This window comes from Ostrinia furnacalis, unplaced genomic scaffold, assembly GCF_004193835.3.
Source record: "Ostrinia furnacalis isolate ACB-3 unplaced genomic scaffold, ASM419383v2 OfSCF2036, whole genome shotgun sequence".
NCBI lineage: Eukaryota > Metazoa > Arthropoda > Insecta > Lepidoptera > Crambidae > Ostrinia > Ostrinia furnacalis.
In genome coordinates this window covers 481987-507415 of record NW_021132275.1, presented here as the reverse complement: position 1 = coordinate 507415, position 25429 = coordinate 481987, and the positions used below count along the sequence as shown (strand labels likewise).

The 25429-nt window shown below is 35.1% G+C and overlaps 1 protein-coding gene across 2 annotated transcripts in view; it reads right to left on the bottom strand.

Annotated features, from left to right (window-relative positions):
* Positions 1–20724, bottom strand: part of ST5 (putative sugar transporter protein 5) — a 36554-nt gene extending 15830 nt beyond the window's left edge. The window contains exons 1-2 of one of the 2 annotated variants that reach the window (XM_028306554.1): positions 20383–20724; positions 9813–9881 (exon numbers count right to left, since the gene is read on the bottom strand). In XM_028306554.1, coding sequence (XP_028162355.1) covers positions 9813–9881; positions 20383–20396 — 83 coding nt within the window. In that variant the 5' untranslated portion in view covers positions 20397–20724. The remainder of the gene's footprint in view (positions 1–9812; positions 9882–20382) is intronic. The other variant, XM_028306555.1, reaches the window with a different exon arrangement.
* Between the last annotated feature and the right edge of the window lie 4705 nt (positions 20725–25429).

Below are 25429 nucleotides of genomic sequence, written 5' to 3'. Positions count from 1 at the left end.
CCGGTGCTTTTTGTATGGAGTTTGACAGATATTTGACGTTTGTCAAAGTTAAAATAAGATGGTGCAACCCAGCCTTAGTGTACATTTTCAAATTAAGTACTCTTGTACTTATCACAGTGACATGGTTTCTAAATATTAGTGACACGCATATATAAGACACAATCAACACTAGGAAATAACTATGGTAACTTATGCGATTCCTAAATATTTAGGCTATCTCTATGTTAAGTGAAAATGGCAATGCACAAGAATTTTAAGGCTCGTTTGCACCATTTTATACTTTAACAATAAGAAGTCAAAAATCTGTCCAACACTTTACAAAATAAATAAAAAGTAAAAAAACTAAAACCCAACTACGACAAAAAACGACGCTAAAAAAGTATAAAACAAGATTTTCAGAATACTGAACTGAACAAAGTTGCAAATGTAGTTGCATAGTAATTTTCATGTTTGGAAAACCGCAGTCACACGTTGTCAAAGTGCTACGGTACGTAGGTATATGTAACGTGTGCATGCCTTTCCAAACATAAAAATTACTATGCAACTACATTAGCAACTTTGTTCAGTTCAGTATTCTGAAAATCTTGTTTTATACTTTTTTAGCGTCGTTTTTTGTCGTAGTTGGGTTTTAGTTTTTTTACTTTTTATTTATTATTTGTACCAATTTGGTGTTAAAGTGTATTTGTGGCGCATAATATTAACAAAAGTTAAATTGATGAACTAATAAGTAGTAAAGAAGCAATGAACGAAAAGATGTGAATTATATGCAATCAGCCCATGAATACAGGTAAAGTCACAAGCAAATGCTAGTAATATATATATATTCAAAATGTACAAGTAAAGCGCTTTCAAATGATACCAAACACGGCATATTTATCTTAACTTTATTTTTTTACTATGTATGTCAAATTCTGATAAGTAGTTTAGAAGTTACGAGGGAACAGATGAACATACATACATACATACATACATACATACATACATACATACATACATAGCCTGTCAAAATCATAACCCTCCTTTGGCTTTGCCGTAGTCGGGTAAAAACTACCGGTTATCGTTATAGTTAAGGTTAAAGTTAGGTGGTGCGATTCAGCTTTTCACCTTCGTATAACGTCTAGCAAAAAAAATGTGTGATACAATGTGAACAACAGGGACTTATACTATACATTGATATCTTCTAATCGAAATCGAATAATATACATATAGGTATCGGTAGGCCAAATGCCCACGAGATATTAATTGTTTTGCCTAATATTCAATGATCACCACGAAAACACGTGCTACTATAGAGATAATATTATGTAATTATTATGCCGGCCCCGATGAATCGATAGTAAAAATCTATTGACGTCATTCATGAGTATTATTGTGTGTTTATTTGTATAAGTATCTTTTGCTTTAATAGGTTAATTAAAGTTATCTATAGAAGGTGGGATACGGCTGTTTAAATTAACAAGATTAATCCGTTCATAAACATAACTCAGACACGTTTACTGAATAAGAAAATAGGCCTGACCTGCGGGCATTATTGTTAAACAAGTTACATTTTTCTTTTATTGTTAAAGTTTTGCCACTGAAAACACACTTTTTAGGGTTCCGTAGCCAAAATGGCAAAAACGGAACCCTTATAGTTTCGTCATGTCCGTCTGTCCGTCTGTCCGTCTGTCCGTCTGTCCGTCTGTCCGTCTGTCCGTCTGTCACAGCCGATTTACTCGGAAACTATAAGTACTACAGTGATGAAATTTGATGGGAATATGTGTTGTATGAACCGCTACAAAATTATGACACTAAATAGTAAAAAAAAGAATTGGGGGTGGGGCCCCCCATACNCTCAAAACAATATCTGAGCAGTTCTCAATTTTTAAGCACCTCTCAAATTAAGTTGCACTCAAACGCCACTTAAATGAATTTTCGCATACTGAAACGCCATTCAACGCTAAGCATTACTCAAACAACTGTCAAATCGTCTTAAGCAGCTGTTAAATTTGAGAGTGCTTGCGCGGTATCTTAAATCCTATTCTTATACCTAAATCGACCTAAATAGTGGTAAATAATGTGTGTCATCGTTATCATTTCTTTCGAGCCTCGAGGAAATACCTAGATCTAATCGCAGGAACGCAATAAGGCTGAACGCTATTGAAAAATATTATTATAATGACATGCAATTCCGAGCGAGGTTCCGCGTCTCTAAAGAAACGGTGTTGTTTCTGGATTCATAATTTGGAAGCTCTTTGAAACCCCTCACCAAATGCCATACAACCAGTGGACCAAATACTTATTATAACCCTACTGTTCTACGCAACGGGAAGTTATGAACGTGTACTAGGTGATATCTTCCACATCTAACAGCCAACTGTGCATCGTATAGTGCACGAAGTAACAACCAAAATAGCTGCTATGAAATCGCTTTACATAAACATGCCTATTTCTGAGGATTAAGGGGACATCGCATAGCAGCATTTCCAAGAGTTGTTGATTTGTCAATTTGATGGTCTGTCAGTCAACAATGTTATATGTCAATTGTGGTTACGTTTCGGTCCACGATCGCCACTTAATAGATTTCAACAATAAAAAGTATCATATTTAAAATTATTTTTTTAATGAAATAAAAATGCAAGCATTATTAGTTTTATATGATAAAACGAGATTTATATATAATAGAAACTAAAAATAAACTGTTCTATGTTAAGTTGATTGAGTATATTTCCATAAAAGACAATACATAACCAAACGATGCTGCGTGTAATGGATAAAAGACGTAAAGTTATCATTTGTGTAAATGAAAACATACTTTTTTTTGGTAAATGTTGCCATTATGTAAACATTTGAGAGCTGCTTAGCTGATCACGGCTTCAAATCCGTTGAGTAGCGTTTGAGAATACCATTTAAAATTGAAGGATACTTAAATTTAGGAGCCCGTCAGCTGAGTGACAGATTTGAGTAGTGTTTCAGTATTCGGCCGTAAGTTAGCTAAAATTAGCGTCCAGTTAGTTCATTATAAGCGAATAAATTAAAAGTATCTTAATAACATTGTTTCAAAACTAAGTTAGCTATAATTAGCGTTTGATTAGTTCATTGCAAGCAAAAATATTAAGGATACCTTAATAACATTGTTTCAAGACCAAATTAACTGATATTGTTATAAGTAAATGAATGTACTGTCATGTTCTAAATAAAGAGTTATTATTGGGCTAATGATTAAATACAAATTCAGTCATGTTTTACATTTTAATTTATACTCGTTATGAAGTTACCCAAAAATAACTTATTATTGACATGACTTTTAGTTGTTCTTGAAGATCCTTTATGTACCAGACTTGTGATTTTTCCAGGTAAAAATCTCCAAAACAAGGGAGGATGTGACGCGCCCCGCGACGCATCGACAGCCCTAGCACCGAGCACGGAGATTTTGACAACCCTACGGCTGCGCGGCCGCACGCCGCACGGACCGAGCTAATCTAACTAACGCGCTAAAGATACGTATCTCTTATAGTTTTTGAGATAGGTTGATTAAATTGACATAATAAGTTTATTATATTTGCTGCTACGGAACCCTTTGTGCGCGAGCCCGACTCGCACTTGGCCGGTTTTTTTTATGCTTCATCCATCCATTAACTAGTACTTATTTCGTTATTCACAAAAGTATGTTGCCTTTGTTCCACTCTTGCGCATAGATACAAAAATAATATCCTTCTTTTGTGATGCTGCTTACCTAATATTCGTCATATTTTAAAATGAAGTTTTGTTCCAGCAGTTCCAGATAATGAAACGCTTTTTTTAAAATGAAAAATATGAAATTGTTGACAAAATCCGTGAAAGATCGATATAAGTACACGTGGACGAAGCCACACAAAGAAAAAAAGAAAAAATATTTACCTATTTAGTTGCAGAAATAAAACAATACAAATCAACATTAATCTAGAGACGGCACTTTGGGTTAGGCGTTAGGTTTTGCTAAATTTTGACCCATTTTAGGCGACTGTGATAAAAGTGCTATTTTGCAACAGAAATATGTCATTCTTAATGTGCTATCGATTGTAACTAACTTAAATATCTCTAAAAGGGCTTGCTTGTTTTTTGCAGGAACTTTTTTTACAGAATCCTGTTTAGTAGTAGATACTAGGTCCGTTCTAATTTGTTATTCGAATTACAAACACACATGGTAAATGTGTATTCATTTCCGTGGGAACCAGCCCTTACTCAAACAAGTAATAATATATAAACTATTGTCCTTGCGAACTATAGCGGTTGGAAATTGGAACTGTTTGCACATTATCTTATCTTTTAATTTGCTATATTTTTAGTTCACTGCGGGCGAATATTGCATTCTGAACATTCTAAGTATTAGGCTATTTCTCATCGTCACGGNCCGCAGCGAAGGTGTTAAAACTCAAAGTTGACTGACTGACTGACATAGTGATCTATCAACGCACAGCCCAAACCACTGTGCACTGGACGGATCGGGCTAATTGACATGCAGGAAATGTTAAGACGTACGCATCTGCTAAGAAAGAGTACGAAACTCCACCCTTAAGGGGGTAAAACGGGATCCACGCGTACGAAGTCGCGGCCGCCCGCGACTTCGTACGCTAGTCTATGATATTGTGTAAACAAAGGCACATTAAACTAAAAACTACGTTATCTTATGCAGTTTTAATACGTACGAAGTTACAAAAATATGACTCTACATTTTATGATAACACAAGCTTATTGTATAGTTGCTACAATAAAGGTTTTGTTAAGTCTCCTTTCTAGTTAAAAAGTACAGTAACGTTGTAGCATCTCCTATTAATTAAAAAACTGTAATTTTCCAAGATTACCCCACACAGACATAGTATGTATTATAAACAATATGCCTATCATTTTTATCACTTTAATTTAAACAAATGCTATCGCGCTTTGAGTTTGTTATTGCAATTTTTATCATAATAATTTATAACGAGACAATTTGATGAGCTTAACAGAATTCTAACTGCCAAAATAAATTATTAGGGACAGAACAGTCTGCCAATTAACTAAGTAAAAATTAAGAAAACGGCAATACCCTTATAGTTGAACACTGGCTTAAATTGTCATTCAGTATGGAAATGTCATTTTAATCTAGATTTCATCCTAGATGTAAGTTTTTATTAATAAGGGGGAAGAAGTTTAACATCTAGCAAAAAACGAGTGCCACAGAATGAACAGGGCCTTATCCATTCATATCTTCTTCTTCTTCTTGTCGTGTCGACAACAAACCACATTTTCAGCCCATAACTCCGCTACAAGAGTGGCGTTGTCAGTAGCATTCATTAAATCTTCGTACGTTAGGTAGATTTATCTTCTAATCGAAATCGAATAACATAGTAGGCAGGCCAAGATAATAATATTATGCCAGGAGATATTTAGTTAATTGTTTTGCTTTTAATATTCAATGATCACCACGAAAACACGTGCTACTATAAAGATAATATTATGTAATTATTATGCCGGCCCCGATGAATCGATAGTAAAAATCTATTGACGTCATACTCGTACATGATTAGGTATTATTGTGTGTTTATTTGTATAGCTTTTGCTTTGATAGGTTAATTAAAGTTATCTATAGAAGGTGGGATACGGCTGTTTAAATTAACAAGATTAATCCGTTCATAAACATAACTCAGACACGTTTACTGAATAAGAAAATAGGCCTGACCTGCGGGCATTATTGTTAAACAAGTTACATTTTTCTTTTATTGTTAAAGTTTTGCCACTGAAAACACACTTTTTATAGATCGTTTCATCCACGAAGACGCACCCCACCAATTTTTGGTCGAGGGAAGCGCGGGGTGCGGGGAGTTTGATCCGAGCAATCCGAGCGTCATTATTGTAGTGTGCGTGTGCACTCATGGATGATTTAGCGTGTACCGATAACACTCAAACATTAGCGGAAGAATGGTGGGGCGCGTCTTCGTGGATGAAACGATCTATAGGTAGGCAATGTTACGGACGAAGCTTTTATACATACTTATGTCTAAGCTTTTTATATCCAGTAGCTCTTATACGTAGAAAGTAGTTAGGAAGTAACCTAACAAAAATTGGATCTGATTATTCTTCAATTGATTAATAAAGAGTAATAACAAAGGCGTGGTACTCTACTTCATCTGTGCTCATTGTTATATTGACACATAAAACGTTATTGATATTTTGGGGTTAATTTCATTAGTTTTACTACCAATTGATTATATCATTGTCTCTCCCTAAATTGACATCATTACGCTGAACCTTCATAGCTATAATATTCACACTATGGGCTCTTTCCTAAGGTAACATAACATATTACTGGATACCTACTGTAAAACTAGGAAAATTGCTAGTCTATGTTACAGACGACAGCACGTCAAACTATATTTTTTTACAAATTATCATCTACGAGTAAAATCAGAATCTATAAAAGCGAAAGGTCTGACTCACTCACTCACTCATCACGAAGTCTCAGAAACTATCTACAAGTGCTAAGAGTCTCAAAGTTTGCATGGGGGTTCCTTTTAGAACAAAGATAAGACGGGATTTTGCAAAATTCAACCCCTAAGGGGGTAAAACGGGATCCACGCGTACGAAGTCGCGGGCGGCCGCTAGTTTTACTATAATTACATAAGATGTTACAGTGTTCAGTTTGATATGCTCCATCCATTAGTATTTAGTTATTCACAAAAGTGTGATGCTTTTGTTCCACTCTTGCGCATAGATACAAAATAAAATATCCTTCTTTTTTGATGCTGCTTATGTAATTTTATGCTTATGTAATGTTTTATTTAGATATTTGTTCCAGCAGTTCCAGCTAAGCTCCGAAGCGAATATTACTGATTTTGAAACGCTTTTTACTGGTTATTTAGAAAACCAAAATAAAAATGATCACATGATAAGAAAAATAACTCATGAAATTGTTGACAAAATCCATGAAAGATCGATATTCACGCGGACGAAGCCACACAAAGAAAGAAAGAAAAAATATTTATTTGGTAGCAGAAATAAAAACAATACAAATCAACATAACTAACAGCATAAACGGCACATGAAGCTAAATTCTGTGGCATTTTATACAACTGTGATAAGTATTATTTTGCAAAAGAAATGTGTCAGATTATGCTATTGATTGCAACTAACTTTAATACCTCTAAAAGGGCTTGCTCCCACCGGAGACATCCCGTTTTTTGCAGGACATTTTTTACAGAATCCCGTTTAGTAGTAGGTATACGTGTTCCGTTCTAATTTGTTATTCGAATTACAAACACACATGCGCCCGTATTCACAAACATTGCTATGAGGTCGCACAGTTGCGCGTGGACGCACAGGGTGACACACGAGCCAATCACAGAGCTCTATTAAACGCTGTGCGTTCGATTGGCTGCTTCACTTAAGCAAGCATTGTTTGTGAATACGGGCGATAGTAATGTGAGTTCACACAACAGTCCAGTTTTGCGGGGTCCTGCAAAACTGGATTGCTGTAGGAACGAGCCCTTACTCAAACAAGCACGCCAATATGTTGACTATTGTCCTTGCAAGCTATAGCGGTTGGAACTTAAAACTGTTTGCACTATCTTATCTTTTAATTTGCTATAGGTATTTTTAGTTCACTGCGGGCGAATATTGCATTCTGAACATTCTAAGTATTAAATTAGCACAACAATTATTATAGCCCTATTTCTTCAGTGTATCATAGTGATACTTTCTTAATGTGATTCTGACTTTATAAGCTTTATCACTTTTAATTATTAAACAAAACAAAACTTATGTGAAGAAAACGAAACGATTAGATTACATTAGAATTAATCGTTTTACTTTAATATTAATACATAATATACTCGTGGGCGTAGGTCGGTACACGAATATCTACTACTTATTATCTAGTTAGGTACTATGGTCTTTATATTGTCCTGAAAAATCAATAACACATCTGGAAGAAAATTTATTCAGTGCTAATACAAATGATACATTTCCGCGGTTTTATTTGTTCTCGTATGCTGAAGAGGATAATTTTAAACTAATTTTATGTTAAAGAAACCGCTAATACCCATTGTTAGAAAGTAATAATAAATTCACTTCATTGTACAGTCGTCAACACAATAAATTAAACGTTTATATCGCATAATAACATCTTTAACCACATAAGATGACAGTTTCTTCTTTATTTTGCTGTCATCTGTATTATGTCTCCCAAGATTTTACACACGTGGTGAAAAACCAAATTGATGACTCTACCTTCAAAGAAAGAAAAGTATTTTTAACTAAACTAGCGGCCGCCCGCAACTTCGTACGCGTAGATCCCGTTATAGGTTGTCCCCCTCAGGGGTTGAATTTTGCAAAATCCCGTCTTAATGAGCACCTACGTTCCAAAAGGAACCTTCGTACAAAATTTTAGACTCCTTGTAGTCTGACATTTCATGATGAGTGAGTCAGTCAGTGACCTTTCGCTTTTATGTAGGTATATGAATAGATATTATGTATGATGCTATGAACCTATGAACTAGTTTATGCTTATTACCTACACTCTTATTATAATATTAGATTAGTTAAGTACTAAAATGTTTCCTGTTCGGTTTCGCATCATCAATTTGTGGTCTATTTTTTAATTGTATTTTGATAGGCTTGTGGTTTATTTATTGTGTAATAATAACATCAATAATCTTTCTCTCGTGTACTACATTGTATTGTAGGTTCAGTATTTTTGCAACAAAATCAATTTATATTGCGATACGTAGGTAAGTGCATGCATTGCAACATTGCCATATCTAACTTACATAGGAGCTTATTATTTAATAAGTACGAAAAGTTAAACGGGCGTTGAAAATTTGTTTAAATTGACATTTATATAATATGGAAATGTCATTTAAAACACGTGTTTAGCGTCTGTTTAAGTTTTTTGTATTAACATCAATGGTGTCTAGCGGTTTTCCTGTGATTCAGACAAATATAGGTTTTCCTTTAAGAAGTTTCCGTAATAATGTCGCATTTTTAATTTTAAATAGAGTTTTATGAAAAATAGCACTTTTTTCATATCACTAAAATCTTATTTTTCTTTCTTAAGTTCTTTCATGGGATTGCCCTTTTAGGCCTAAGGTCACGTTTCCATACAAAGTTACGGTCGAATCGTTCGTAACCTTACTTCAAAGAGAGGAAGCGGCAGAAATGTCCAATTGGCCTAATTAGACTCTACTGACCAGAAAACGATTGCAAGATTCGAAGAGTAGACTTCACAGATACTCGTAGGTATATGAAATATCGTTGTAATTATTAAGTCGCATTCTTAAACGTTGCTTAACACTTGATTAAAATACGCTGCAGGCCTAAATCAAGCTTAGATCGATTAATATTTAGGTCTATCAGGTTTGAATCTGTTCTTGAGTTCAGATTACAAATTTCGGGATACTAACCCGAATGTTGCTCCTTACCTATTTACTACCACTGTATATGGTACAATTCAGCATAAATGTAATTACCTATTANTAAAATAAATCTCGGAGGCGAAAGCAGGATAATTAAATATCAACCTCACATTATATTTAAAGTTCTGCGACAAGGTACTTACAACCAAAAATCCTTAAAAGTCCCAATTTAAAAACCCAACGAAACGACAAGCAAGATTTTGCGCCACTCCCAATATAAGCGGACATCCACTATCACCAACATCCTTATTCACAAAAGACCCCTCCATCACCAAGATCAGAAACAAGCAAACCAAATTACCGCGAGCCTATTCACAGCCTATAAAACGCTTTCATGGACAATCTACGAAACAAACATTGACCGTTTAAAAAGCGAAACACCCTACAACACGTAGGACTTACGTAGCAGAATCATAACGAAGGTTTTGATGTGATGATGCAGAGGTCGAGGGTCCCGTCATCAGCCAGGACCTGGCAGGACAGTCACTTTTAGAACTCAAACTAAATTATAAACAACTTGAAAACATGACCTTTCGCTCCTCTTCCATTTGCATTCACGCTCTCTTAACTCTTAACGCTTAAAAATTATAATAACTCAAATTTAAATTAATTTATTGCATGTCACATGGGTAAGGGTTGGTAGAACATAATATGCATTGTTGTGTTCGGGCAGTTAGGTAGAGGTAAGATAGCCAGTTCCTCCGTGGTTGAGGATTCCGGGTGAAGCTCGCTTCCACCTTCGGCCTGATCATCACTTACCATCACGTGAGAAACAGGCCAAGAGCTTCCTCGTTATGGATAAAAAAAATCGTAACTCTTAGAACTGATGGAAAAATTTCAAGTACAACTTAAGAACTTTCCATCTGATAAGATTGGCATCTAGCAACACGTGTCTCTATCAGAGACTAATCAATATTAATTGTTATCAATTGACGTTATCAATTATGTCATAAACATCTATTATTATGTGGTGTGATGGTGCCTTACCTTTGTGAAGCTTTTGTATTAAACTTTTGCTTTGGTTATTTTAATTATAGTAGAGCTTTTTGAAAACCTCAATCTTGGATATAAATAAACAACTTGGAAAACTGCCTAAGGCGGGAATCGAACATATAACCTTTCGCTTGCCGGGCGACTGCTCTCCCATCTGAGCTACTTAGACTGGATGAACCCGTCGAATTTCAAGTGTAATACGCTGTTACGGATATACGAGTATTTCGTTGTACTCATTCTTCTCAAAAATACCTAATGTTCTTTCTGCGGTAACGGAGTGAATTACTTAATCAATTTCTTAAACGATTATATTGCAGTTATTGTTAAATTGGTTTGTATAGTTAATTGATTTCTAAATTTTTATACGACTGCACACAGATTAATATTCCGCGTAAAATATTGCAAAATTATAGTAAATCACAAAATATGGTATTCCATTTCAACAAATTTTAATATCATTGACATAATTATTCGAATCATGTGACCAATACAGCCTTAGTGAGAGTGGTCACATGACTTTGTGGCAGGTTAATGAACCTAGTTTCTAGTCGTATGGAAAATCTGGCTGTATTTGGACCAAACACCTGTACAAACTGTGGGTTTTACACATAGGTAATTTAAATTTAATACTTTACGTTAAACCATATACAATATACATGAGACTATACATTTTGAGAGCAGAAGACTGCATGCATATTCTTCAAATTATAATCGAGTCCAAACTGTTTGAAACCTATGATATATCAATCTAAAAGAACATTTTATATATCCAGTTTTCAAACTAAAGCTAAAACTCAACTAGGCAGTGCTGAGTGCTTAAAACATCGATTTTACATACTGAAATTGCCGTGAAATCTTCCATCGATCTATATTGACGTTTCAGGATGTGAATCTAAATTAATCTTCAGGATAACTGTTAAAAATCCACTGAAACACTTTTGTTGACATCCATGAAAGCTTTTTCTATTATGACGCAAGCTTCCAATACAAATTAAACTCTATTGGCTTCGAAGCCTCAAAAGCTACCATTTTTAATTTACTTGTGTGCCATGTAGATATGCACACAAGTAAATTGAATCCAACCAGTTCAAATCAGTTCTGGCTTATAATAGCCCGCATAACGCAGCCACACTTTTTAAATTAACCCCATAGATCTAAGGTTTCGTTATTTCAACAAATGAAAAAATCATTTCTTGTCACTTTTTTTGTCACACTGTCCTTTCTTGTATTCAGTAACTTTCCCCCGGGAAAAACTTGACCTTCACTGGTTGGGTTTTATTGGCGGTCAAGCTGTAGATCCTGGCTACACAGGAGTTGCAGCGGTGCGGTGGGAACGAGAGGTACATAGGAATAGCCCCGTATAGACAGTATTCACACTGGTGTTAAAGTACTTCCTTCGGTCGAAGGAGTCATTAGTCACCTATGGTGGTTCACAGTTCGTCACAAGGGAATCTTACACCATAGAAAAAAATAGTTTTTTAACAGACACCATTATAAAACGTTAAATATTAATTTTGTAACTAAAATTACTTTAGCAGGATACTTCAGCGAATCTATAGTAGAGTCAATTCTGAATTTCATGAAGCTTCAGTTATTTTACTATCTGAAACTGTTGATCAAACCGTTTTCTTTGAACTATGAAACCCAAATTCATCATTTTGTGATTCGTGACACACATTTACAAATGGCCTTAGCCGCACTTTGGGTTAGGATTGTTCATCGTTTGACAATATTGTGGTAATTAAATTAATTATGTAGGTAAATAGATGTTTGAACACGGTTTGCAATATTAAGAGCAAATTGTAACAGTCAAGACACTTAATTATATTATTACTCGTCATTATAAATATCTCCTCTTGGATAGAGGTAGGTATCTCTTTTTTCGTCGCTACACTCTTTTTAGAGTGGTCGTGGTTGTCCCACCTGGTATGGCGGCAAGCTTTATAATTCGACGCCATTCCTCCCGCATTTTTCATAACATTTTAATAAATGTTTCAATATAAATTATCGAAAACATACATTATACATACATGTTATAGCTATAGAAGGTGGTAGATGTATGAATCCTGACTCAAAGTTTATCAAACAATACGAGGCATTGTAGAGTCACTAACTCTGAACTTGCAAAGGGTTATTTGTCTACTAGATAATACTTACTGAACTTCAAATGAAGCAAGACAATACGCCACATACTATAATTTATGTATCGAACACAAAGTTTTATGGCAAAACAACCGAGAAAATTCCCAACAAAACACGCTGTTTTGTCAATAAATGTATACCTAGTTAATCGCAGAATTGTAAACATTACTGGAGTGTTACTGTCATGTTGTTGTCACGGTTTTATCTTCGTCCTACGTAAGTTGATAAAAATGGCAGAAAATGAAAATTAAACAACTAAATCTGAATGTGAATCTTTTACAGTGTTTAAATAGTAGTAAAATAATGTTAGTAAAACATTATTTTGTTCAGAGACGAGGTCAGAGATTAAAACAATGTTTTAAGATCAGTCGCTTTGAAAGAATAATATATTATTAATATGTCCGTTTGTCGCCGANTTGTCACAGAGAGTCACGTGCGACGTAGCGTTTTACGAGTCAAATATTATTATGTCTAGTTATTGTACAGTAAATTAATGAATACATCTTAATTCTTAAATTACTATTTTTTACACACTTGCTCTTGAAGTACCTACTCGTATTATGTAATGCTACAGTGCTTACTTTGATGTGATTTGCTGCCATCTGTCTTTTTTTGACATTTCCTTAATCTTCCCTTCAAATTGTACCCTTTATTTTAGCTTATTAACTTAATAGCAATAAAAGCTGGTAACCTATACCTACATCTCGTGTGTCTTATATCTCTCTCCATACTAAAATTAATTAAAATCGGTCTCGCTGTTCGTGAGAACATGTAACAAACATTTAGAGTGATACGACCGGTCTGCTTCATGAGTCAATACTGGTATTATCAATTAAAAATGCAAACAACTTTGACAAAGACTACAAGAGCTTCAAATAAATTTATAAAGGTTTTACTCTAAACTATTAAAACATTTTAATAATGGCTATAAAATCTCGTCAGAAATCAGATCTTTTCGTAAATATAACATTAAATATCCAGCGTTTCTGGGTTTTTTTTAATATTTACACCAATTCTTTACATAGTCGCTTTTTATCAGCGAAACAGCTGTCAAGTCAGCGCATACTGCAATCAGCTGTAGTATATTATTGCTCAGGGTGTTTTGAAGAAATACGGTTATTATGTAATTAACTAATAGACAGAATTACGTTATTTGTTCATGACACAAAACAGACGCATTAAAGTCGTCGTTCGTTTCTAGGTTTATTACTAGGTACACTATGCGACTCTACAAACGAATTTTTTAATATTAAACACAAGGTAGATCGACGACCTGATAAAGGTAGCAGGAAGGCGCTGGATGCAGGCTGCTACCAACCGTGCGATGTGGAAGTCATTGGGGAGGCCTATGTTCAGCCGTGGACGTCCTGAGGCTGAAATGATGATGATGATGATGATAAAAGACAATTTATACAAACAATTTAGATATAAGGTCATAGATGCGACTCTACAAATAAATGAATTAATGTTAAAGACAATAATTCATACTATACAAACAAAAACAAATTCAGCTCACCCATTTTGTTTATATTAATTTAATGTCAATTAAAACGGCCATGTTAATTTATACTCTACTCAACCTCCCCGAAGTTCAGTGAACGGGCGCACAGTGTTGACGTGCGCCTTAGTGCTATCGTCCGTGACCTCATCGTTGGTGGATAAAATAAACAATTTAATATACCTACAGGGTTTAAAGGGCATGATGAGTATTGGGAAATGTGAGTCATACTTTTAGGTTTAATATCATAGCAGTGAGGCAGCAGGGCACATAGAACGCAGAACTGACGGCCGATGGGGCAGCAAGGTTCTGGAAAAGGCAGCGTGGGACGTCCACCCACAAGGTGGACCGACGACATTATAAAGGTAGCAGGGAAGCGCTGGATGCAGGCGGCTACCAATCGATCCACATGAAAAGCATTGGGGGAGGCCTATGTTCAGCAGTGGACGTCCTATGGCTGAAATGATTATGATGATCATAGCAGTGAAGTTTTCTCACTTAAATTCACGATGTTCCCACTTTCCCAAAATGTACATTTGCTTTTCGCACTTCTTTTTACTTATCGTGCGAAAAGAAAGGATAAGAAATTTAATTCTATATGTAGGTATAAGGTACCTACTTTGAAATTTGCTAAATCACTAAACAATATGATTCTGGCAATAAATATTTTCATTTTTCATTTTACATTTCATTTTCATTTTCATATTATAATATTTTTCGAGGAATGTTTAATACTATGGTTACAAACCGCTATCAGCTCGTTGATCTCATAGATAAGTGATATTGCAGCAATTAATGATCGCTCAACTCAAGATAAGGTTTATTGCCTGTCAAAAAAAACAAGCAATAAAATACGTATACAGTTGATACATAATATTAATGTACATATTTATTGCAACGTGTTTGTGTATTTTACTTTTCTGCTTGACCTATGGTTAGCTGGTAGAGAATGCCTCCCGATTTAACCCGCCACTTGTACCATCACCTTACGTGCAGAAGATTAAATTAATATTACTGTAGTCCTAGAGGTACAGTCATGGGTAAGCATTATAGGCATTGCTGAAAATAAATGGTTTGAGATTTTTCAGTAATGCTGCCTTCTGAAAAACACCTGCTTCAAATTAAATGTCAAATATAGATTAATCTTTGTTAACATAGTGTGCGAATCTATGTGAGGACATAATATTACTTTAAACCTAACAGTTATTTATTTATTTGTTCACCATCTTTTAAATGCATTAAGAACCATAGTTCGGTTTATAGGTAAGTCGAACCTTAATTTCGAACTCCTCCTATGTTCTTCTGAATAATTTCATTGCGGGTCCAATGACAATTTAACTTTCCCCCGGGACAAACTTGACCTTCATTGGTTGGGTTTTTATGGCGGTCAAGCTGTAGATCCTGGCTACACAGGAGTTGCAGCCGTGGGAACCAGAGGTGGGAATAGTCCCGTAAACCATAGTTTGACCCACAAACGAAGTACATTGATAACTATAATGAACAAACAATGTGATGTCAGAATCAGTTTACAAGGTAAGTTTGCAAATGATAGCGCTATCTAAATACTGCATAAATATCTATTGGCCCTTATCAGATATAATCAAATAAACATCAAAAGATACGAGTCCATCGCCCTCCCACGTGATTATCACATTATTCTAAATGATTATTATCTGTATTATCTCTTTTTATGAAATGATATAATTATGAAACTTGTATTAAGACTAAAGAATGCTTGAATATACTTGAAAGTAGTTGAAAGTACCTATGTTTGGTTTAATTTCAACATAATTAGGTATTTATAAATTGCATTTTACTAGTGTAAATATTTACATAATAATTGTAGGTACCTCATGGTTTTATAGAGACTAAATTCAGTACCGGTACCAGTTATCTGTGTAAAAAAATATTAATCATTTTACTACATTTCGATATATTTAGAGTTCAAAGGCAAAAGCATTTTTTTATCAGTCATCTTGCTGATTGATATGACAGTTTACGATTAACTGTCACGTTGGATGCCATAACTTTAATTTTTGATGACACTTGTAAAGCCACAATTATGCGGCACTATACCGAATGAATACTATTACTTTTTTTTTTGTAGTTTTCTTCGTATTATCTCTTAGTTATTACGATTTAATCTTGAATTCAAGCAATTGAAGAGTCGCATTTCTAATTTCCATTTCCCGAAAGCTTTTTCCTTGGCATCTGTTTTCTTTACAGATTTACAGATCATAATATAAAACAACATTGCTCACAGCCGAATGCAGTGCCAAATACCTAAAGGAGAAACACCCGAGCGTTACGAACAAACCTGACACGTTTACCTCACGTGAAACGTATTTCGGGTGCATGTAGGAACACCACAAATGTTCCGATTTTCGTGGACTGTCCTGATTATGCAATTACAATAATTGAAGTGCCGAAGCGATACTCAAAAGTCAAATCAAGTGGAAAGAATAAGATATGTGACACATCTAGAATATTTTCCATAAATATTAAATGNTTTTCTACGTTTTAGTGTAGGTTTTTGGCTGAAACGAACGAACGCATTCTGAGCAGTAGTCAATTAGTCATGGTAGGTTAGGTTCCTATACTATCCTAAGAATTATTGATTACCTACATGGCCAACATACCTTTCAGCATCTTTGGGAAGCGAAAAAAAGATAAATCCGGTAGATTTCTTTTCGAATTTAAACACCCGAACGCCGCAAAATAATATTTATATATCTTTATGTCCATTTTTAAATTATACTTCGATCATAGAATTAGGTACTACAACGCACGCACTCGACTGATATAATACCCGCCGGCGCGGGGCGCTTCGCTGTAGGTAATTATCGGATGTACCGCGCGGAGTGAGCCAGGCCTGNAAATATTAAATGAGGTCAGTTTCCATTGATTGCATTGATTATGTTTATGAGCCTATAAATACCAATGATAACAAAAATCCTTCAAATGTTCCCATTTAAAGTACCTAATTAAGTAGGTAGGTACATCGTTTTGATATTCGAGTAATTACCATGGTAGCATAGCAACATGCGGGTTGATAGAAGGTTTGCTTGCACTCCTTTAATTTATTATACTCTATCACACAGATAACAGAAACTAAAGAAAGATGTGACAAGGGGGCGGGCCCGGTGTTGCAGCAACATGCCCAAAAACAACACATTGCTGCAGACGTCATAATGTAAACAGTTTACATTGCTTGTGTAGTACTAAAGATTATTCGAACGTTGAGTACTGGTACCGCAGTGGTTAATGAGCATATATTTTGATTGCTTTGTGTGTGTCAATTTCTAATGCGACACTGAATTTCGAACTTAGCGCATTGTTGGCATCTCTCTGTATCTCATGGACTATCACATAGTATTTTTTGCAATAACTACGGTGCACTTGGGGTGTCAAATTTTGAGAAAACAATTTCGTTTTAAAATAAACCAGTTATCTTGGCAAACCTTGTCAATGTAGTCTCGTCTTATACTCATTGGCAAGCTCAATGGTGTTTAAGAGTGATATTTCCTCGTCAATTCTTCAGCTAATATCCTATAATCACCTCTCATTTCGGCCGTCAAAAATTACACGAGTGACGTCAATGTATGATTGACGATGTGAACACCTAATATGAGTGGGTTATTTCCAGATATTTACCATAATAAGGATTGAATTAATGGCGGCAAATCAACGTAGCAATAAGAACAAGAAGACGATTATAAGTCGATCAAAGAATAAATTATCTTTGGCATGACCATTATAAGATTTATAAGAACCATTCATAGAACTACCAAAAAATTTTTGTAGGAAAAAGCTCTAGGTACCCATACTTATAATATAAAATACTGCTTCAAGATACCTATGCTACAAGATGCTAAGCTACCAAAGCAAAAAAAAACGTTACAGTTTAATATTATGATGGTAATAAATACCCACTGAAGTGACAATTATTTGAAAAATAATGACAAAACCAGCGTAAAAATTAATAGTTACATTTAAGGTAGATTCGTTAAAAACGCGCGGATTTTAATGTTTCATCTTGCAATATACTCATTCCTATCGATGTAAAAATGTTGCCAAGAGCATGCAATCACAATTTTCGTAGTTTTCACGGATTTTTCATTTCGTAAGCTCTACATTTGGCTTAAAAATAGTAAAAATAAGACCAAGACCATTGCATTTTGTTTTGCAAAATGTCGTCATGCACTTTCTTTGTAAACCAAATTAGAAAAGGTGATCGACCGTCAGCACGCTTTTATCAGTGTGCAGTGCACTGCTGAGAACGGCTGGCAATCAGCCGGCGCCCTTCACCTTGCTGTCAAGAGGGGGACACACTGCTGTGTCATCGGCGGAAAGATTAAAGGAAGAAAGAAGATATGATTAAATCAATTAATAATGTTTTCTTCATGCAATTAGCAACATTTAGGAATGTTGACATCCTTTTAAAGTGGTTAACTGAATATTTGAGATATATTAATAAAATTAGAGAGTATTGATAAATATTTTATAATAATATTAGTGGACATTTTGTACGCCCATTAGTATGGTCAGGCGGTCGAATCCATTAAAACTTCAATATCTGGTAACCCTAGAAAATTAACAAAAATAATTAATCTATTTGTTAGACTAATTCACCTTTTTGGCACAAATTGATGAAAATTAATAAAGTGGTGACTGAAAATGTCCAATTGCACGCGTTACTAATACAAGTTACCAATGCAAGTCCAATGCACATTAGTAGTTAACGCCTAATATAATAGGTACCTACCTAATTAATGTGATCGAGACCAATGGAATTTTACGAAATAATGTTGTCATATAAGTACCTACTACGAGTATACCAATTCATTTAAGATCAATTGATCGGCGTCGATCTCTCTCAAATAACAGCAAGAGTATAAGATGTTTGTTTAGGTAGGAAAAATGATGTGCATGAGTAAGAAACGACAATATTTGACATCGAAAATAGAAAGTAATTTGAATTATTAAAGTGACTAAGACATTCAACATTGAATAAATAACTCAAAACGAAGACGAAGACAATAAGTTATTTTGCAACCCATAATGTAAAGTTATGTCATAAACACAGCAAACATAGCGTCGCGTCGCGGACGCATTTAAAATACGATTATACGAATTAAATGGAGTTGTCACTCTATTGTTTCACTAAAATACCTAATCATTGTCAAAAATAGGGAGACTGAATAGGTACATAATCTTTTCAGGTGGGGATTCTCAGATGGTTCAAACTTGGAGTGCAAGTGTGTTTGTGTTCTCCAGTCAATGAATCACCATGATGTCGTGCCCTGCGTACCCAAACAACTGCACGCAGGAAGATTTTAATGAATGCAGCTGACAACGCCACTCTAGTAGCAGAGTTTTGGGCTGACACTGTAGGTTTGTTGTCGACACGCCCAGTACCTACATACGTTCATGAGTGTTCAGCCTAATATTTGCACTTGGCTTTCATCATCAAATATTGACAAACGTCATCCAGCTTTGACTGATGAATGCGGTAAAAATATAATGTGTATTTCAAAAATTTTCATCTCCACAGGGGTGGCGATGACTGACTGACCGTGGGCGCCAGGTTGGGCGCCAGAAGAATGGCGTCAAAGAAACTAAAATAAGTACTTAACTAATTACCTAGGAATAGAAAGTCAATACTGCGTAAACAACTGAAATATTTTTAAACTTTTTGCATAATATGTTGGCGCGCCTAATTTAAAAAGAAATTGACTTTTTCAAAGGTTAAAAGGATAAAGTTGGTTTAAAAAAATTCTTGAATAAAACCACTCATAAAATATGCCTCAATCCCAACTAATATTATAAATGCGAAAGTAACTCTGTCTGTCTGTCTGTCTGTTACGCTTTCCCGCTTAAACCTCGCAACCGATTTTGATGAAATTTGGCATAGAGATAGTTTGAGTCCCGGGAAAGAACATAGGATAGTTTTTATCCCGGTTTTTGAAACAGGGACGCGCGCGATAAAGTTTTTCTGTGACAGACAAAAATCCACGCGGGCGAAGCCGCGGGCGGAAAGCTAGTAGGTATAATTTTGAGGAATCTAATTTGCCTAATGTATAGTATAATTCAAATTAAAAACCAAAATAATGCGTATGCGTATATACAAATAATATTGTTAGTCGAGCCGAGCATAAAATATGTAACAGGTAGCGGTGTTGATTTTTTTGAAGTATTTAATATTAATAACTGATAATTTTTACGACCTCAAATGGACATTAAATAAATAGCTACGAGTATACATATTAAGCTAAGTGTCACGATAAAAACTCATATCATCATTTGCATCCGTAGTAAACAAACCCAAAATAAACTTACTTTTCGTCAGCCATTGTTTTGTTGAATAAATATACACAATATCACAGATTCGTTAAAACTACTATCACATAATTTAATTGAGTTAAATATAAAGTCACTTTGATTCACGATGTTAATTTCGCGCGTTCTTGGTCATGTTCAATAATATATTTACACGACTGCACCGCACCGCGTCGGGATGTGAACTGTCGTTTGGACTCGCTCGATTAGCGAGTGTTTTTCTCGTATTTAGTGATATTTTCTCGCTAGAGATTTCGCGATAGGTAATTATTATGGGCGGCATACGTGTGCAGACCTCGAATATATACGTAAGTACACATCCTATGTAACGTTTGCACTGCTAGACTATCTCTATCTTTATCGTAGGGGTAGACTAGACAATACTATTATCAGTATTGGCACACGCGACGTCTGTTTATAGAGTTCACGTTCATTTAGATGCACGATGCGTTTCTATGCAATAGTGCAAATGTAACTATTTTCACTAACTCCGCCTGCCTATAGCAGCAGATCCGAAATTACCAAAAATTAGTTATTTTACATCATCAATAGATTTAGCGTTATTTTTATGAGTTCTTGTAATGTCGAAAGAGAGATTGAGAAAACATCGAAATCTTATCACCTAATCAAGTGGTAAGTGGTAAATCAAGTGCATTGTGTATTGACACGAATTGGCATATTGTTGTCTTCCCCAATGTAGAGCCCTGAAAGGCCCCGCTGAAACGCTGAAAATCAGTGCATGAATGACTTGCTGCCTTTTCGTTAAATGAGAATACAATAATAAAATGCGTATAATATAAAAATTAAGTAAGAATATTTGCTAAATTTAAACATTTTGTGGTTATTTCTGTGGATTATAAAAAAAAAAACTATTTCTAAAAGTTGTTGATTATGTCTCAAATAAAAACTGTTTGAGTAGGGTATTGTTCGTTCAACATTGCATATTTTATTACAAATTATAGTATTCTATTCAGTATACAGATATTGTGCTGAAAGGCGACGTAAAGGCTCATTTCCTACAAGCCAAAATTATTTTTAATACACTAGTTCACACAGGTTTGGGTTCGTGTGCTACGCCAAAATTAACTGCAGCGTACTAACCAGTACTTAGCACGTTATCGATTCGGCACGTGATGTGGGAAATTAATGAAATTGGAGGATCATGACTTATCTGCCTCCGCTGAATTGTTAATGAACTGACAAACACTTTTTTAATAATATCTAGTCAAAATCATATTTTGACTAGATATTATCGCGAAAAGCAAATGGTAAGAAGGTCAACATGAAAAAAGTTTTATCTTTTATGCTAATACTAGCGGCCGCCCGCGACTTCGTACGCGTGGATCCCGTTTTACCCCCTTAGGGGTGGAGTTTCGTAAAATCCTTCCTTAACGGATGCCTACGTCATAACATCTACCTACCTGTATGCCAAATTTCAGCCCGATCCGTCCAGTGATTTGGGCTGTGCGTTGATAGATCACTATAGATGACCCACGCTGAACTGTCCCACCAAACTCAATGACAGGGGGGCGCTACCATCGTTCAACTGTATGGTTTCCAACATGGCAAAAATCGAACCAGCGATCCGGTATTGACGGTGGCGCCCCACTGTCAATGTCATGCATAGGACAGTTCAGTGGGTCTAGACAAAGTGCCATTATAATCGCAAACCAGTCGAAAAGTGGTCGAAAAGCCCCTTTTTTGTATGGAATTTGACGGATTCGATTTTCGATTCGATCAAAAAGTGCGTTTTGTCTAGGGGGGCAGTATTTTGGAACTATATGTCAGTCAGTCAGTCAGTCACCTTTGTCTATAATATTTAGATTGAACTCTATGCTTGAGTGGTCGGAAAACCTCGCTCGACCTAGGTAAGGGTCTGGCATTCGACTTTTAGGAGGAAGTTCTAGATTCGAATTAAAGGGTTGTCCAAAAAGCGGTGAAAAAGCCTGTAAAATTAAGTGATGGAATTAAAAATTTGAAGAAGTTTAACCGCGTGGTTCCAACATAAATAACCATGTGGTTCCGACAGAGTAGAATAAAACCAGACCTCTTAGCGTGGATAAAGGCATTTAAGGGACCTATTATTTTCAAATAAATACTTTGACTCTGAAGCCTATGATTTAGCAGACGGGACCTCCATTCTACTACCTATTACATTTTCTAAACAACTGCTCTTCCCTTTTAACACTAGCGGCGTAAGGGGGGGGCGGTGGGGGCGGTCCGCCCCGGGTGCCACTCATCAGGGGGTGACAACAGTCGCGCAGATTAGTACCGACCTACTCACTGGCTAGTATGACAAGGATTATGTCATTTGAACTAATATCTTTAATGCATTCAATCGGGTAACCCAAAAGAGGGGGGCACCAGACCTTATGACCTGGGGGTGCTGTGCTATCGCCCCGGGTGCCAACCCACGCTACGCCGCCACTGCCTTTTAATAGGTACACTTAAATATTTTTATTGATTATATCAAACTCTAAAGAAAGTAATCGATCCTAAATAGCCATAGACTTAACATTAAAATAAATGAAGCGTGAAATTATAAATATCCATAGCTTGATTGTAAAATATTTTCCATACATGCAAACATCAGCTGAGTGAAACGTGATTTCACTTCACGTGGAATCACATTGGACTACGAACTCCGGAACTTTCAATGGTTCCAATAATAGTTTTTGTACTTTTATTTTAATGAAGACATGGCGGTTCATAAGATTTATGGTGTTTGTTTTGGTAAAAAACGCCGAGATATTTCGCCATACCAATTAAATAAAACTATTTTTTACTTATTGATAAAACTGAAACTTCGTATGCTACCTACATAATAATATATCCTAAATCTAAGTAATAGAGATAATAACTAATCTTGTACTTTTTATTAAAAGAAGTTAAAAGAACCGTATTTCTCTTCTCATAAATCGTACCTACACGACGTAGGTACCTATATACTTTCGTAATACATAAGTAAAATGATTTTATTATGAATCTAACGTCTGATTGATTTTATATTTTTTAATTTAAAATAATGTTATTATGATACCACGCTAACACATGTGATAACTGATACCACAGAATAAGTAATAGTACAGGTACAGAAGGATTACTCCGCAAAACGATTTAAATAAATGCGAGTCNCTGATACGAACGATTTTTTGTGGATTGAAAACGAGATTTGCACGTACTACTTACTTGGGCAGTTGCCAAATTAAGATCATTCATAGTGTATAGCAATATAATATAAATAGTTGGAACCGAGGTCGATGTTCTATATTTCTTTGTTTACAAAATACATGGTACCAAAGCAAAGTCCAGAAAGAGAAATTCGCGAACAATAGTACTAAATGTGACTCAAAGAACTAAGAGTGACTACTTATAGTCCTCCTTAGACGAAACAAGGGAATAAAAGAAAATAATATTACAACTGCAAAAATCGTACTTAGTTGTCTCTATGTATTAGATTCCAAATGAAATACAAATGCGTATAAAATCTACGCCGTCACTGGTTCGTGTGTCACCCTGTACGTCCACGCTCACTGTGAGACCTCATAGTAATGTTTTGTGAATACGGGCGTTAGACACTTTTGTTTCGACCCACTTTCTACATTTCCTTAAAGAGCTATCTTTCAGGCTCTTAATATTTTAATCAATTATAAAATAAAATATCATTTTTCAAAATCAGACCGCGGCCAACAACTGTTATTTTTATTGCAATTAAAGATAAGCTTCAATTGCAGGATAATCGCCACTCCAAAGATATCGATGTCCATTAAAAATTGATATACCTATCGCTATACTAGGTAGTTATTTTGTATTATAAATTCACATTAAAACAGAAAACTGGATGTTAACAAAATGAATCTAAGTATTTACTTCAGCAGCTCTATTTAGCTCAGCTTTCTTTGCTTAGGACAGGTCTGTCAGTCTGTCATCGTTTCCTAAGCTTTGATGAAAGTTTTGATATTCTCTACTCATGGCATACCTTCGCCACGAAACCATGAGAGCAAAACGCTATCAAGTCATATTTCTGCGTTCATTTCCACTACTGACTACGGAGGTGTGTGTGAGCTGTTGAATTAGTTTTGAAAGAAAGAAAGAAAGAAAAAACATTTATTTAGTACCAAAAAATAAAACAGTTAAGTATTTTGCAGTTATTTTGTTTATAAAATTGCGGTCCCAATATACTATGCTCTATAACACAGTAAATTGTGTTTGTTTAAGCGTTTAATAAGGCGATTATGAACAATAATGTTAATTGATGTGCATGTGGATTGAGTGATCCTTGCTTCAATCTTAACAAAAATCGAGGAAGTTTTACTTAAAATATGTTAAAACATTGCGATGGAGTTTAAAAATTTGTTAAACCTAAGATAAAAATGTTATGGCCAATAAATAGGAGCACTCATACCGCACGCTTTAAGAAAACGTCAACATGTTTATTTCAGAAAATAAAGCCTTTCCACTTCTTTATATATATATATATATAATATATAATATATATATATATAGTTTTAACATGTTTTAAGTAAAACTTCCTCGATTTTTGTTAAGATTGAAGCAAGGATCACTCAATCCACATGCACATTGTTAATTGCCGTAAAGCTCTGGATGAAAAGTTTATAAACTTCTACTTCTCGCGTACTTTTAGCGACAATTGCAATCAATAGACTACTTTAATCAAATTGTACAACATTTAAAAATGTTTTATTGTTATGAGTAATCGCCACACGTTCACAATTAATCTCACAACTCATAACCGTCACATGACCACGCTATCTTTATGGCTCTGTTTGTTTTACAGATGCGGCCGTTTGCGTCGCGTACACTCGAAATGATAATGACTCTTTGGGAGATCCTTTCTATAATTGTTGATTGCTTCAAGAAATAAAGGAAGGATTGACTTGTCTTTATACAAAGAAATGAAACTTCAAAGCAAGTTTAAACAAATTAAGTAAATAACTTATTTTAAAACTTTAAAGATATTAAGTACGTACTATGAATGAATGAATCACAGTTGATGTATGAGTGACTGAGTGACTGAATTTCTTAC